The 15,709-nt window shown below is 38.3% G+C and overlaps 1 protein-coding gene across 4 annotated transcripts; it reads right to left on the bottom strand.

Moving 5' to 3' along the window:
- Positions 1-166: 166 nt before the first annotated feature.
- LOC125062572 (ecotropic viral integration site 5 ortholog) lies at positions 167-15,186 on the bottom strand. 4 transcript variants are annotated; one of them, XM_047668580.1, is made up of 18 exons: positions 15,002-15,184; positions 11,439-11,493; positions 8,757-8,973; positions 7,892-8,041; positions 5,313-5,542; positions 5,045-5,236; positions 4,780-4,944; positions 4,480-4,674; positions 4,237-4,395; positions 3,921-4,154; positions 2,863-3,099; positions 2,679-2,786; positions 2,421-2,609; positions 2,163-2,330; positions 1,993-2,088; positions 1,822-1,923; positions 1,571-1,620; positions 844-987 (listed from the first exon to the last, which is right to left on the bottom strand). In XM_047668580.1, the coding sequence occupies exons 3-18, from the start codon at positions 8,944-8,946 to the stop codon at positions 981-983; spliced, it is 2,472 nt and encodes an 823-aa protein (XP_047524536.1). In that variant the 5' UTR covers positions 8,947-8,973; positions 11,439-11,493; positions 15,002-15,184; the 3' UTR covers positions 844-980. The 4 variants fall into 4 exon arrangements, with proteins under 4 accessions (XP_047524533.1, XP_047524537.1, XP_047524535.1 ...); XM_047668577.1 differs by lacking the exon at positions 1,571-1,620 and having other exon boundaries at positions 167-987; positions 15,002-15,185; XM_047668581.1 differs by lacking the exons at positions 1,571-1,620; positions 8,757-8,973 and having other exon boundaries at positions 167-987; positions 15,002-15,186.
- Positions 15,187-15,709: the final 523 nt, after the last annotated feature.

Genomic DNA, 15,709 nt, shown 5'->3' with positions numbered 1-15,709 from the left:
TTGTTTTTTTTTAAACATCTCCTGATAAGAATATTTTAGCCAGTTTTGTATTAACTATTTAATTAATTTTTATAACTCGTCGGTGCAACGTCACCGCCGGACAAGTCTCATTCGACAGACCCACGTGCGGCTTCGTCGAGCGCTCGCGGGAGAGTAAAACATTTTGTTAAATAGTAAGTTTATTGATGTAATTTAAATTAAAATTAAATAATTTCGATATAACAAGTGTCGGAGACTCTTTGAATGTTAAAACTTAAATATAACGCTCGCTAACTTAACTTTGAGCCGAACGGAATGTAGGTACATTTTCGCAAACGACAAATGCGGTCAGAACGGTTACGAAACCGATATATATATAGGAAGAGAAGCTTTGAGTTCGGTCGAGAAAATATTACGTAATTAAAAAACAGAGAAAAGGATCAATTGACTCGTCTTATAGATAAGGTTAAATACTGAGAGAGAGATCGTCCTCTCAAAGCGAGGAATACCGTCAGTCGCTTCGTATAAAATAGTTAAATTCGTTAATAGCATTCGTTAATAACTAGACATTTGATAGTCTCGCCACTCACGCGAGAGAACTACTGATCACTACCACAGCTAAAGTTAAATAAACTATCGAAAGGAGACGCGAGAGGCGAAGAGAGGCGTCTCCCTCCGCTAAATAAATATTTGATTCGTATAAAAACATGATTTAACAGCGATGACCTACTTAACATCTATTCTAAATACGATATTGCCACGTGACAAAGCGAACAACACGGGTCGCTTCACGCGTCGAGCGTGTTAAGTACGTCGAGACCCAATCCGTCCGCGGGAGAGGCGGTCGCGCTACGTGTCCTCGACGTCCGAAGGCGGCCTCGAGGCGGAGGATCTCCTTCGCTGGGCGGGCTTCGGTCCGTCGTCCTCCTCTGGGTCCTCCTCAGGCGAGGCGCCGCGGAGGGGCGCGAGCCCGAGGGTTCGCGCCTTCCACGCCTCCAGCCTCATAACCTGTGAAGACAACGTCGGTGTTAATCGCGATATCGCAGCGCCGATCAAGAAGCGTCGCTCCGCGCGACCTTCTCTAGACTATATACGCATACGACTACAAAACGTTCAAACATCACTACACAACAGTCGACAGTTCGTCTCATGCGTGACTAAACGTAGCTAACGCGACGCGACGGAGACGAGCGAGCGCAGACCTTCATATAAATTTATAAATAAAAATGTCGGAATATCGTCGACGGTCGGGCGGATCGGCCGCGAAGGGCCGGTCGTCAGGCCGAGCATGCTACGCCATCGTCGATTTGTCCAAATCGATGATTAAAAATATCGATTTCTTCACGTCGATCGCGCGACACGAAACGATCGAATTGACAATGACGTAGCCTGCTCTTAAATATCTTCGCCCGTCGACGCTCGCGTTCTTGGAGTTTCGTCGGACCGTTTTTTGCGTTTGGCCAATGTATGAATGATAATCGACAGGTCGAATGGCCCAAACGCGCGTCGCCGTCATCGTCTATTTATATATTTAGCGAAAAATCGAAACTCGAAATCCTCTAGCTACGACAAGGTGCACGCGTCCACTTACTTGAGCCACTTCCGAGGGAGACCCTTCGCCGCGGAGTCGTTCGGGTGAAACTGCGCAGGCAACGATTCAGTTAAGCCAGTGAACGGTCAACGCCGACGCTCCCGAAGCTCGCCATCTCTCGGTTCGAGAGAACGGAGCTTCGGGAGGGCGGACGAGGGTAGCGGTCGGCAAAATTATTTACAAGTCTGTCGGTCGGAAGCGTCAGAGGGGCGCTAACGAGGCGCTCCGCGTGAAGCGCTATCGACATTTACCTCGGCGTGCAACTCGGCGACCTGCTCCTGCAGCTCGCGAACTCGCTCCGAGTCGTCCGAGTTGTGGTTCCTCAGCTCCCCCTCCGCGGCCATCACCTCCGTCTGAAAGCGACGTCGGGAGTGTTTAATGACCGAGTTCAGTGAGGAGCGGCTTCGCGACGAGAGCCTCACCTTCATCTTACACTCGGAGAGCTCGTTCTCCAGCTCGGCGATCCGTTGTGAGACTTCCATGTTCTTGATCGACGCCTGCATCGATTCGTATTTCGCCTGAAAATTTAAACGCGATCGTCACGGTCGTCTTCGACCGTCCCGACAAAGAACGGGAACGGGTCGAGACGAACCTTGCCCGCGAGGTCTTCGTACTTGTGCTGGAACTCACGCTGCCTCGCGATGAGCGCCCTCTCGCGAGCCAGAGCTGCATCGAGGGCCTCTCTCAGAGCGCTGGCCTCCTCGTCTTGGCGACGCAATTGGTTACTCGACACCTGCACCTGAGCGCTCAGCTCCATTTCCTGCCCAACATTCGCACAATCGGTAATAGATCTCGTCGTCGAGCGAAGTAACCAGAGCTCCGGAGCTCCCGTCGGACACGACTTACGCACCTTAAGCCTCAGTTCCTTGAGCTCGGTGAGGGCTTCGACTTCCCGGATGCGGGTAGTCATCAACTCGTCTTCCACCCTGTGGGCGTCGGCGGCGCGACCCTCCCACGCTCGAAGCAATTTCTTGGGCGTGGCCATGAGGTCCGACACTACCGAAGGAGCAGCCACCGCCGCCGCCTCGGCCCGGTGTTCCTGACGATAAATAGACTCGGTAAGACCCCCGTCCCTCGAGCTTGGACACGTCGTCGTTCGCGTCGATACCTGCAGATGTCGCCGCCACGCGTCGGCGAGCTCGGTGACGCGCTGCCGCAATTCCTTCAGGGAGAGATTGGCTTCCGCCTCCCGCAATTTCACCGCTATCAGTTCGTCCTGCGAAACAATTTAGATTTTAGTTAGTGAACGCTTTGAGGCGAAGGCGCGCCACTAAGAGGGCAACACTAGGTACCTGCAGATGCGCGACGTTGTTGTCGACGGTCTGCTTCCGCAGCAGCTTGTTGTCGTTCTCCAAGTCGGCCAATCTCGCGGCCAGCTCCCTCTCGGCCGCCTCTCGTTCGGCGAGCTGCAGCTTAGCCCTCACCAGCTCCTGCTGCAGACATCGCGCCAGTTCTTCTTTGTCGCCGGAGCCGCCCTCTCCTCCCTCGCTCCCCTCCCCGCCCTCCAGGGACGATTGGCGGGAGTTGCACTGGAACATCGATTCACTTTTTGCGTGTTACGTGCAGAGATAAATATTTATTTATTTCCACGTAAATAACTCAGCCAAAGTGTATACTAATAAGTCAACCACCTCTATTCAAGCCCTATTAATTACGTGTATACGAAGTTAGTCCAACAGTTGCGACCTCCGCCTCTGATTCTCACTTGGAGATATATCCCTGATTAGCCTACTCATTTTCTCCGTTCAGCTCCTTCAGTTTCCACTACATTGCTCATAACTCAATTTTTACTACACCTCTGGGATATTATCACGCCGATTTTACCAACTCTTGGTTTTCCTTAATATTCTTTATTTATTTGTGGAACATCTCCAATTACCTCATTCGTCTTGCCTTGTATTTTGTTTGGCTCGGGTTTTGTTTTGTATCGTCCACAAACGAAACTATCGGTAAGGTGCTGATCTCACTTACTAATCGGATCATCGAGTTCTTATCTGAAGGAAATTTACACTTTTTATATTTTGTTGCATATCATGGTCTGTTCTTCTTCTTCACTTCCCTAGTATTTTCTTCCATTACTCTCAAGACTTCAGAATTCTTTTAATTCACTTTCGGACTTGTTACATCTTTTCTGAAATACCTTACATAAGCAATGTATTAAAGTCCTCTGTTTATACGGATATTCGTTTCCTGGCATTTGGCACGTTATGCATTTTTGGATCAAAGCTTCGTTAATTGACGGTCAATTGATGCCTTTGCCAGGTGACATATTATCCTGAATCGCTTCGCTACTATCCCTATAATCTTTCGTCATTCCTGTAATATAAAAACATATTCCCGCTAAGATTACCTCCGCCAGAGTGACTTCTAAGGAGCGTATCTCTTCGTGAGCGTCGGCCAACGCCTGCTGAGCGTCGAGGTTGGCACAACGCAGGGCGTGCAGCTCCCTCTCTAGCGCGAAGGTCTCTTCCTCTCCGTGAGCTCGGTCCACTTGGCCCCGAACTAAGCGAGCCGCCAACTCCGAACACTCCTGTTCTAGGAATTGCATGCGCTTCTTCAAGATACGGTTCTCTTCACGCAGGCACTGAAAAAAAGTTTAATCAAGATTAAATTTGGCCTAGACACAAATCGGTGTGTGACGCATAACGAAACGAAACACAACTCACTCTCAAAACAGCAATGTCGCTCTGTTCTTTTGTTTTTATCACGGTGTACTCCTTTTCGAGCTTTTTCATCTTTTTCGGGTTCACTTTTATGGAGTACGCTAATTCCATAAATGCGTCGTGGTCTGCGTCGGCTTTCGCCGGCAATTCTTTTTGAATATACTGGAAGTAATTAATTTTATTTCATTTAAATTTTTGAATTTGAATGAGCCAAGTTAAGGAACATGCCGCTTTATAGATCCGCACCTTGAGAAGGTTTTCCATGTCCAAGGACAGAAGATGTTCCTTTCCGAGCGTGAGAAGCGCCAGTGCTACCTTAAACACCACCTCTATCCCTTCGGAGAGGAAGACGTCCATGATGCGACAGGCCAAAGGCAGAGACAGGTTGGTCGTGAAAAGAGTGAGGAACCAGCTACTGGCGTATATCGATGTGCTGAAACTCTGTGGAGATAATTTATTACTTTTTGTTCCATTATTATTGCTAACTGTGTTTTTCTCTTACTAATATTAGACAACAGTAAATAAACATAATTATCACAACAATACCTGTGACTGAAAGTGAACGTGTAAATCAGGTAAGATTTCCTGCAACAAGTTTTCCAATTGGTACATGCAGAGTCCTAGTTCCGCCATACTTGGCTTGAACATGTCTCGCATTTTGTGCTGCTGCATAATCTTCACGAGAACCGCAAACGCCTCTTCCTCCGGCATCTGATAGATATTTATGTTTAAGTGAGTTTTCTTTTCATCACTACGGTCGTAACATCAAAGAAGCGTATGTGCACCTTTTCGCAAGGATTTTTCTACTGACCTGCATCAATAGAAGTCCAACTATGAATCCTGAGCCTTGGCAATATCCCACTTCCCTGTCATGGAGGGAATACGCCTTCATCACATTGAAGAGAGCCTCTTGGCCCAAGCCATCTTTTTCCTTGAAGAAGTCATGTTCCGGATAAGTGCGCGCGATGTCGCGCCTAATCACCTTTTCACACGCTGACTTCGCCTGTAAATAAATACTAGTACAAACTTGCATACCAAAAATGTAATTAATCTTTAAAACGTGAAAATATAAAAGTTACCTTAATATACGAGGCATACTGCTTCTTTTCCGGAGAGCATTCAACCCCGGCCAATAGCTGCCACACGATGCCTCGGAAGTGATGTGGAACACCTCTTCTAACCAGATCTCTCACAAACTGGTTGCGTCTTCGCCACTCGGTCTCCCAATTACTGACAATCCTGCCCCAGAGAATCCATATCTCTTCTTCGCTGCTACCTGCCACTCGCGTATCTTCCTGACTCGACGTTGCTAGAAAAGTTACGCGTGTTTCACTTCGTCTGCTGCAATACGCGCATTTTTTTAGCTAGAGCTAGTTGAGGAAGATTTGTTTGTTAACAATATATTTTTAAATTGTCTCACCTAAGAATGGACTTCACCAACCAACGTAATACACAAGCAAATTTATTTTTAATTAAATGTTTTGCTTCAAAATTGATTGTTTTAATTAACAGGTCTAGCAAGGATAATACATACCAAGCAAATTGTTTATAATATTTGAAAAATATAGCTCAAACGAATTTGTGAGTCCGTCTTCTCTCTCTGCCATCTAACACGGATATTGTCTATGAGATGAGAGTGGACTCAGAACGCGATAACTGCTATTATCTTTAGATAATGTTTAGCTAATATTGCGTATTATTGTGTCCTTACGAAATAACACTTATGATCGAGAAAGTACTCTTTGTTTAGAGAAGCTTTATTTATCTAAGAAATTTTATTTAACTTTTAAAAACATATATATACTTTCCCTTCTACTACCTAACGAAGTTCCTTTAGGGAATTCTTGGCACTCACTGGAAATGATAAGAGATTTACCTATATTAAAGTTTAAGAAATGGTAAAGATAACAATAATGCCAGGAGAAGTAGGCGTATCATGCAATATCAGATTAAATTATGATTTTATGTTCTGGACAACTATCACCGTTGTCAGAAACATTTGTCATTGTCGTGCCATGCATCGGCAGTAAATCTAATCAAAAATTATTTTATCAAATTGGCAACTATGTACACTTATGAACGTCCCAAGTTCCGTAATCAATGGCGTAAGGCAGGCGAAAAGAACTGGCGACTGAAACTCTCCGCCGCCGTCTTTGGTTTACAAGGCTTAAGCTTTGGTAAGGAAGTGCAACCATTACTCCATGCTTCAGTAGACATATTGAAACAAAATGTCATAGTAATAAATTAACAAACTTTTCATTTTTAGATAAACCCTTTACCTAAAATTAATGAAAGAGGAATTTGATTGCACTATAAATACACTAATAAACGCACAATATTGTCACTGATAAATACAATAAACGCGTACCCCTCTAAGAACAGTCATAAACGACATTTCAGCATGCTGAATACGTCTCTAAGTTGTGGATAAATCGAGACATTTCATTCAACCCGTCTTCGTAACATATAATTGACCAGCTAGCGTCATTATGTTTCGTTCTTTAAACTTATAACGAATCGACTCCCGTGAACAAAAGCAATAAATCCCTCGAAAAACCCGCTTTGCAGCCCAAACATGGATGTAACAACCGCAGCAGTGCCCTAAAACAGAGCCCGGACGATACGCTGTAAAAATAACTATGATAGAAAATTTTGGCTGAGTCCTTAACAGTGAACTGCCGAACTTTTTTGAAGAGATCAATTGTACTCTAATGTTATACCTAATAAAATAGTTTTCCAAAAACCGTCATTACGTGTTCTTTAATTTGTGGGATAGCATTTTTATTGATTACATTATCCAACATATTTGTATTTTCACGCTTAATAATAGTGGGGTGTCATCAACAAACAACACTATCTCATGTAGCTTATTGGCAAAGAATGGGAGGTCATTTATAAAAATCTAAAATAATAAGTAGGTTTTTTTGGACTTCTTTCGAAATGCCAACCCCAAACATACTGAGGCTGTGTGACGTACTAAGGAGAACGCCTTCAAATTGAGGAGACACGACAAAAGGATCTTTGTTGGCAGAAAACTAACAAACTTGAGTCTTTTTTAATAATGAGAGCGCAGCAGTGGGTGAAGAGTTTAGAGCCTCGGTTGTTAGCCTTGATACCTGCTTTCCTACCACAGGTTCCTCTCCTCTTCATCGTAAAGTGGATTGTTTGTGACGAGTATGGGCGTTATAAAATTTATTTAAAACCTATTGGGAATTTATCGATTGAATTATGTGCTTTGTGAATTATGTGAGCTTCGTTTGTATGTTTTGTATGTATTTTTTGGTAAGTAATACATATATAAATCAGGGTATACTAGTTGTTTATATGATTTATAGCAAAGTCTCAAATAATATAATACTTAAATATAGTTAAAATCGAATAGTTTATGTTCACGCATCGGGTGCCACGATGACGCAATAATTACTTTGTGGGAAAGGCTCAATGTTATGTAAAGGAGAAATATAATAAACGTTCGTTAAGATTGCCTTTTACGACTCCGTGTAACCTAAATAGTACGAAATGTGTATGCTTGTATTGGTTGAATACTTATGTATATGTAAAATATGTCTTTTTCTCTTTCATCAAAAATATAACAATTTTTTATATCTATAGAAAGCAATCCTTTCGTGCTCTCGTGGTGTGTGAGAACAACACTAACCTGATGCGAGTGATGTTTCAGAGTTTTTTCTGCTGGCTGCGTTGAGCGAGGGGCACTTTGAGTCCGCCTCGATCTTTCTGTTGGCCTCCTCCAGTTTGGCGAGTAAAGCCCGGTCGGGCGTCGGCAGTCCCTCTCCCTTTTCGGCGACCACTATCACACACAATTGATACTCATCGTCGAATGTAGTAAAATAGACATTATAAGGAGTAGGCATGCCCTCAGTAATCAGTGATTCAGTGTGCAAATAACGGTTAAATAAACAGAGCAGCGACCCTTGGAAAAAACCATACCTGATCAACTTAATTAAAAACAATAATTATATTATTAAATTCTAATAATCATTCATAATATTAAACAAATGAGGTGTTAGTAAATTAATGGCAGCTAATACTTATTAGTATTAATGACTTTACATGAGGAGTTTTTCGAGTTCTTAAGGCCTGTTTAAAACTGTTAATATAGATTTTATAAACTGGATCTTTGCTGCAATTTCTTATTTTCGTTTGAGTAACACTTGAAGCAGAAACATATGCATCAGACTAAGTGCAGGATCAACTTAATTGATAAAATTATCTCTGAGTTTAACGAACCTTGGTTCTAAAGCATTGAAATAGTTTAAGCTTTTACATATGAAAGATAATATAATCACCGCGTTAGTGTTAAAGTTATACCACCACTATAAGAACCACAATTATTTAATTGCGGTTCTTATAGGAGTACTATATGGTATATATACAACAGTACCGCGGAAATGGCACTATAAGATAAAAATGTTTAGCTTAGTCGCGAAGGATGAAAATAGGCACGAAAAGAAGAAAAATTTGGGCAAAACATTTAAGTCAAAGAGCTAAAATAGGACATTCACCTGGTTTAGGCGTAACTTTATTTTCAGTCGAGATCTCAGAGTATTCCGAATCTATGGGTGGAGGCGAAGCACTCCCATGTACGCGAATGACTGAAAAGTCAGGTGATGGGATCGGGCTATCTTTAACCTCTTCCGTTTCGGTAATTGGCGGCTTAGTCGATGGAGAAGTGTGATCCACAGCCAATTTCATTATTCATCCACTTTGTCTTGGCTGCGTCTGCAGACAAAACTTTATATATACCACCGCATTCAGGGGTGGGGGACTAGATCGAAACAAATATCGTTTATTTATATATTTAAAATAAAAGTTAAATGTTCTACGACTACATTTAGTAGGACCCTACCTCTACAGTACGGCGAAGGGACCGTTCATTGGTTAACCACGTTTAATAAACCACGGTTTTCTCTGACGTCAAATTAAAATATTTCAGACAATTTTCATAAATATACTTTTATAATTCTATTAAGTATAAAACAACTTGAATGTTTTGAAACTATTTTGCTTCTATGGTTAGCTACTATGCCTGAAAGAGCCAACCGGTTCCTAATTACCGTATACCGTAAATTTCATTAAATACTCGCATCACTCAATTAATGTAAATCAAAGATCTTTATCGTCCATCGTAATTAGTCACCGAGGCCCACACACACACACACAATAAAGACGTGGCTATTATGTGCGTAAACAACACAACATATACAGTCTGTATGTGAAAGTTATCCACCGGCTGACCGCGTACTGAGCGTGAAGGCCGTAACTATTTAATGGACTATATTCACACGTGTCCCGCTAGACTAAAACACTGTATCGAGGCTTTTGCTACTCATACTGCTTCAGCCTTAAGGGGAAGTCGACTCGAATCGCATAACCTTTGCTCCAAGAACGCGTTAAAACGTTGCAACTTGCGATAGTTGCTAGAAGAAAGAGAAATATTAGAGGCGATACATTCTCTAGATTGGTTTAGTAGTGTGAATGATCCGATAAATAATATTATGAGATGAAAATACGCCAAGTAATCAGAATAATCGAACGCACAAATTTTGTTTATGCAACTCAATAAAAATCAAAATATCATTATTCATGTTGGTTCCGAACAAAGATTTCAAAATCGTGAATGAGAATTTTAACAAAAACATTAAAGATTTCCGTCAACTATACAAGGAATTCAGAGAATTCAAGAGTAAGAACAAACATTTTATAATATGTATAGTAAATTGAGGCAAATAAATATCTTTCTTTTTAGAATTATGGGGGAAGAAAATGACTATGGAAAATAACATCTGTATCAAGTTTTAAAATATCGATAGTAACCTTTACATTAATTGCAATAAATTAAAATTTATTGGTGGAGCAGTTAAAGAGCACTAATGACTTATTAAAATAGTTTAGTTGCCCAAATTTAATAAATTGGGGAAGAAACCAAGTCTCGGGTTGTTGTTGTTTGTTGGTGTCAAACAGAACTACCAAACGATAAAGATAAGCGAGATAAAAGATAAGCGAAGAGAGTGTGTTAGTTGTGTTACGCACCTTACCTTTTTCTGTGAAATATAAATATACGTCTGCCTAAATAATGTGTAGTTTTGTGATTGATAGAGGATAGAGTGCGAGTACACTATTGAGTATATTGTAGACGTGACTTCTCTTTTCTTTTATAATTTTTCCAATTTATATTGTTAATTCATTACAGTAACGATAACTTCTAAAGATTAAACGAACAAAATCCTTCGATAATGTTTTTATGTATGTATGAACTTGTAATAAAGTAATTTAATTATTAGCCACGTTGTTTGTGAATTTATGGTTTATCAACATTAAGGAGCGGCGTTCCTGAGGCCTGAACTTGCTTGTAGTAATTAATTGTTTGTTAAACTGAACAGCCTATAAATATTCACCTCGCTTCCTTTGCTATTCTTTCCTTATTTTGGGTACCTATCACTCTGTTACCTTCTCTGTCAATTTTTCCTTTCTTCTCTTACCATGTGAAATACACTTCCATTGCCATTTCTGCCAATCCTTAACTCGTTGCATTGTTAAATTTTGTTTTATTTTTATTTATGTATTTACATACGTTTTATTAAATGTCATATTATAATCTAAGACTAAATAGCTATTGTAATGAATTTAACTAAAAGAAAAGGTGGAAATCCAGGACTTACAACGAATAGCCGTTTATTTAATAAGAATATAAGGACCGAAAATACAGGATATAAAACAAAAAATTCACGCTTTTAAATCAATCTTGATACGGCCTACGGTCGGTCATATATTCATATGTAAATTGATAAAGAAATAACAATCGTATTCACTCTCTGAGATGGTAATGTCAATAAATATAGACATTTTTTAATTTTTCTAACCACTATTATCAATAAAAAAGTAAATAAGCCCGTAATATGTCCAATAGTATAATAATTATTGGTAGATCGCGTCTATCTGATCGAAGTTAGACCAAAGTAACTTTATTAAGATTACTTTGCGTGGCTTAATACAAGTTTGTGACTCACCGGTGTTACATCACGCGGTCAAAGTTTTTGTGATTTTACACTACAATGAACTATTTAAGTAGTTCTGTACTGCGAAATAAAGAAATAGGACGCCTCTACAACCTAGCTTTTAGAAATTAGATTACTAAATAATCGATACGCAAAAGTGCTGGTAAAAACTGGTAAATTTGAACTTACCTTCAGTAGCAGCGAGACCCGTACGCGTGACTGCGGCCACTGGCTCGCTCATTAACTAGGGAAAAAAAACCAAATCAATAACTGGCTGGTAAATGGCTTTTATTTACTATCAGTAGTAATCACATTTGAGGAAATATTTTTGCTATGGTAATACGTATATATGTGTGGTTACATTTAATAGTATGATTTTGTAATTGTTTTTGAAGTTTATTTTTTTTAAGTAGAATATATATATTTTATGAAACCGTGCCTTATAATTTAATGCCCATTAGTAAAGCTTGACTAAAGGAACTAAGGCAATAAAAGTCACCGTTTACTCTTATTGAACTCTGAGAGTACCGTTGTTCATTAAATCGGAATTGCAGGGAGCACAACGTTACCATATCTACTTATAATTTAACGGAATCTAACAAGGGCCTGTATGACTCAAATACACCATAGCTTTATATTGCCCTTTGCAACCAGTCGCACCGAGCCTCAATGAAAAGGATGTGTTCATCGCATAGTGTACGTCCAACTGTGTCAGATAAATGATGCCTAAGGTTTAACAAAGAGCCCTACCAACACAGTCTCGACACGCGGACACGGTATTAAATATGAATCACAGATTTCGCGTCAGCATAGCAATATTATTGTTTAGTAATAAAAAGGGACTTGAAAATTCATATTCGTCAGACTTACACATTTTAACAACTACCATTGAATGGGAATGTAATTTTTTTCTTTTACGTCGCATTATCGAGGCTGGTAGGATAGGTAGGATGACGTAATTAACCGTGGACCTGCCCATTGCTATATTCTATTAGCAGCTGTACAAGAATGAAGATTATTCAAATTTAATATCAAGTGGCGCTTCAACCTTATATGGACCTCGGCCTCCGGTTTTTTTGATAATATTCGTCTTATGTATCATAACCGGGCTTATCATAATACATGAATTAAAAAATTGTAACAATGGTGCACTGGATTTTAAGCAAGAGTAAACAAAAATTAGATCTGAACATGTTGTTTTGTTGGATTCTTAAAAACTATACTTTTAACTTACAGATGCCCCTAAAACATGTATGTAATTTTCTTGGCTCTTATTTTAGACTCCATAAATACAATAACTAGAATACATGTTGTACAACACGACAGAATCGAAAAGGAATAGAAACTTGAACCTACGGGGTACGTGGGTATCGCACCCACAAGGAATTTATCAATATAATAACGTACATTAGTACAACGCAACCAAAATATTCTTAGTTGACTTGTACAGTAGTTTTGATAATCGCCAGCTATAAATTCATTTCATAAACAATAAATGTGAAATGCAAAGCAACATAAATATCGCAATAACTAAAAATGTGAATACAATTGCAATGGCAGCGCAATAATACGTTATACGTACAACATTCATAATTAACCCGTATATTGCTTAAGTGTTTTTGCAACTATTTCATTAAATTTATTCAAGACGTAAACACACATATAACTATTATGAAAAATACCATAACATGTGACCCACCTTTTGACAAGGCTTTTGCATCGCGAAGCGTAATATTGCAAATGATAAGTAAAAAATTAATAATTAAAAACTCACCCCTACTAATAAAAAGTAACCGTATATAAAAATGTGTTCTATAACTCTGCTTAATCTGTTAACGCTAGCACCGATAGCAAAATGAACCACCGTAATGATATTTGAGTCATAAAATAATTTTCATAATGCAGCAATTATTAGACATTAGAAAAACTATTATCGTAAATGGATTTCCTTCTAATTGTCTGTAATATCATTCATATTTCAAATATTTTTACTCTATTAAGAATAAAAGTTAAAAAATGTGCTTTTGTGAAATTGAAACATCCGCGTGCAGAGTTTGCGCCGGTGAGATCGTGTCACTCACGGCGTACATCGACCTGAGTGCATTTGTTTCACTCACACGTATCAAGACCGAGTGTGACGGATTGATAGCTCGGCACCTCTCAAGCCAATTAATTTTTCGTAGCTTTTTCTCTGATATTTCCGCGGCAGCTACTGTTATAGTCATTGTGGTCACGCAATATCAGTCGAGGTGTAAATTTACTAAGCGTTCCTACATTCCCTATTAAGATTATATTCTCAATCCAATGTGTGGGGAACTATAATACTTGTATGGCATATAACTGCATAGCACCTCCATACATTCAGAACTAAGTCAATCAATTAATTTTTTTACTCTTATCAATTTTTTTGCCAATTAGGATCCAAGTCGCAGTCATTAATTATATGTGTCAATATTTACAATATTTATTATAGTTTTAACATAAAACTTTCATACATGTAGATAATTGGAATGCAAAAATTAGAAATCAACAGTTATAATGACAAAAACTATAGTACTTTGTTGTATTTCAAATTATATCTAGAGATGAAGCAAACATTTTCTAAGCTTTATATTGTTTGTTTTTTTAAGGAAATAATTTAAGAAAATGGTTTTAATCAAGAGCACCTAAATTAAGATCTTCGAAATTCCCTTTATGTAGATTTATTTATATTTTTCACATGTTAATAATGTGCTTGATCTAATGGAGGACAGACAGATAATGGACATAACATGACTATGCCAGATACCACGCACATATGCATGTGTGTGGTAGCTGACACAACAAAATAAATCAAATTATGCAATGCCACTGTAGTAATAATTAATTCATAGGTAATACTATACCTCAAAAATATTCACATATAAAATAATGTGAGTTTAATAGTTAAATGCACTAATCTTAGGAACATTTTTTTCAATGTTCCATATTCAATTCAATTCAAAAATCATTTATTCACATAGGTAACACAATGTACACTTGTGATTAATTTGATTGATAACTATAAATAAGGAATTAGACTACTAACTACTACACTAGATGACCAGCAGAATTAAAATATGTGTTTATCTATGAGATTTTAGATCTAAAAGCTATGTTTATACAATTATAATATTACTTTTTTTATTATTGGTTAATGTTGGTTAAGGAGTATAATAAAAAAGTTATAGGCATATGGCTTGTTATTCTTTAATTTGTTGCACCCGTTAATTAAGATAACAAAACCGTCAAAGGTAGTCTTTTTTACTGTTCATTAACAGTATCAGAATCATAAATTTTTTTTTTATTTCTCACTTTGTCTTATGAGATATATAAATTTAAAGACATTTTTTATTATTCAATTAGTAATAATTTACAGGTGTTAAAATACAGGTAAGATATAAAGGTGTTCGTTATCATGGAAAATAGAATAAAAACATTGTCGTGTAAGTGTGTCGTGTCGCTATATAAACAGAAGGAGGATTTTAACTACTGATATTCTTTACCATAAAAGGAATGTTCAGACCAATAAGTTTTTGCAACAATTCAATGGAAATCGGGAAATTTCAACTAAATTACAAAGATTTAGACATTTAATTCAGACTTATAAAAAATATACATGAATGCTGTAGGCGTGGATTTTAATGTGGTGAGTTAAGTATAGTAACATATTCCTATAATTCTCCTCTTTCAATACTAGCAAATATACCAAATAAAAAACTTTTAATACTTACATATAACTTATTATGCCCGCTATGTAACTAAAAACTTTTCACAATTTTATTAATAAATTAATAACAACGCAATTTTTGTAAGCGACGCTGTAATATAAATTTAAGTAATTAAAAAATATAAATATTTCGGATCCGCCCAGCTGGCAGTTGGCAGATTTCAACCTACTTTCCACCACAGATAGTATACTTTCTACACAAGTTTACAGAGATTGTAAGATATGGATAACTTTACAACAGACTAGGCAAGATTTAAGCAGAATATTTCTCTCGTTTTATCAGTAAATAATTTAAAAAAGAAAGTAGTAGTAGTAGAAAGTTACACTGAGACAATAATTATATAATACTGAATTTTCACTTTCGCAGAAATTGATAAAATAAGAATAAAATAGATACACACCAAAACCAAAACTACATTATCTTCGGGTTGCTAGCAAAATAAATTTAAAATTCGTTTTCATCCAAATCTAGTTTACAAGAAGTTGATCGACATGCTGTGGTAGCTGTGACCACAGATCCCTAATTTAAAGACACTAGTGGCGCTAGGCAAAATTGCATTTTATTATTGAATCAATATTTTATGATGCACAGCGCATGACACTTGAGTGAGATAATCTAATTTTTTTCGTTACTGATATACGACGATTGACGATAAAAATACATACGACGATGTTTACCTGATAAACTATTGTACGCAAAATGAAAATTGTT

The sequence above is a fragment of the Pieris napi genome, chromosome Z (genome assembly GCF_905475465.1).
Source record: "Pieris napi chromosome Z, ilPieNapi1.2, whole genome shotgun sequence".
NCBI classification, from domain to species: Eukaryota; Metazoa; Arthropoda; class Insecta; order Lepidoptera; family Pieridae; genus Pieris; species Pieris napi.
Note: the sequence above shows the minus strand (reverse complement) of the source record. Positions and strands in the feature narration are given on the sequence as shown.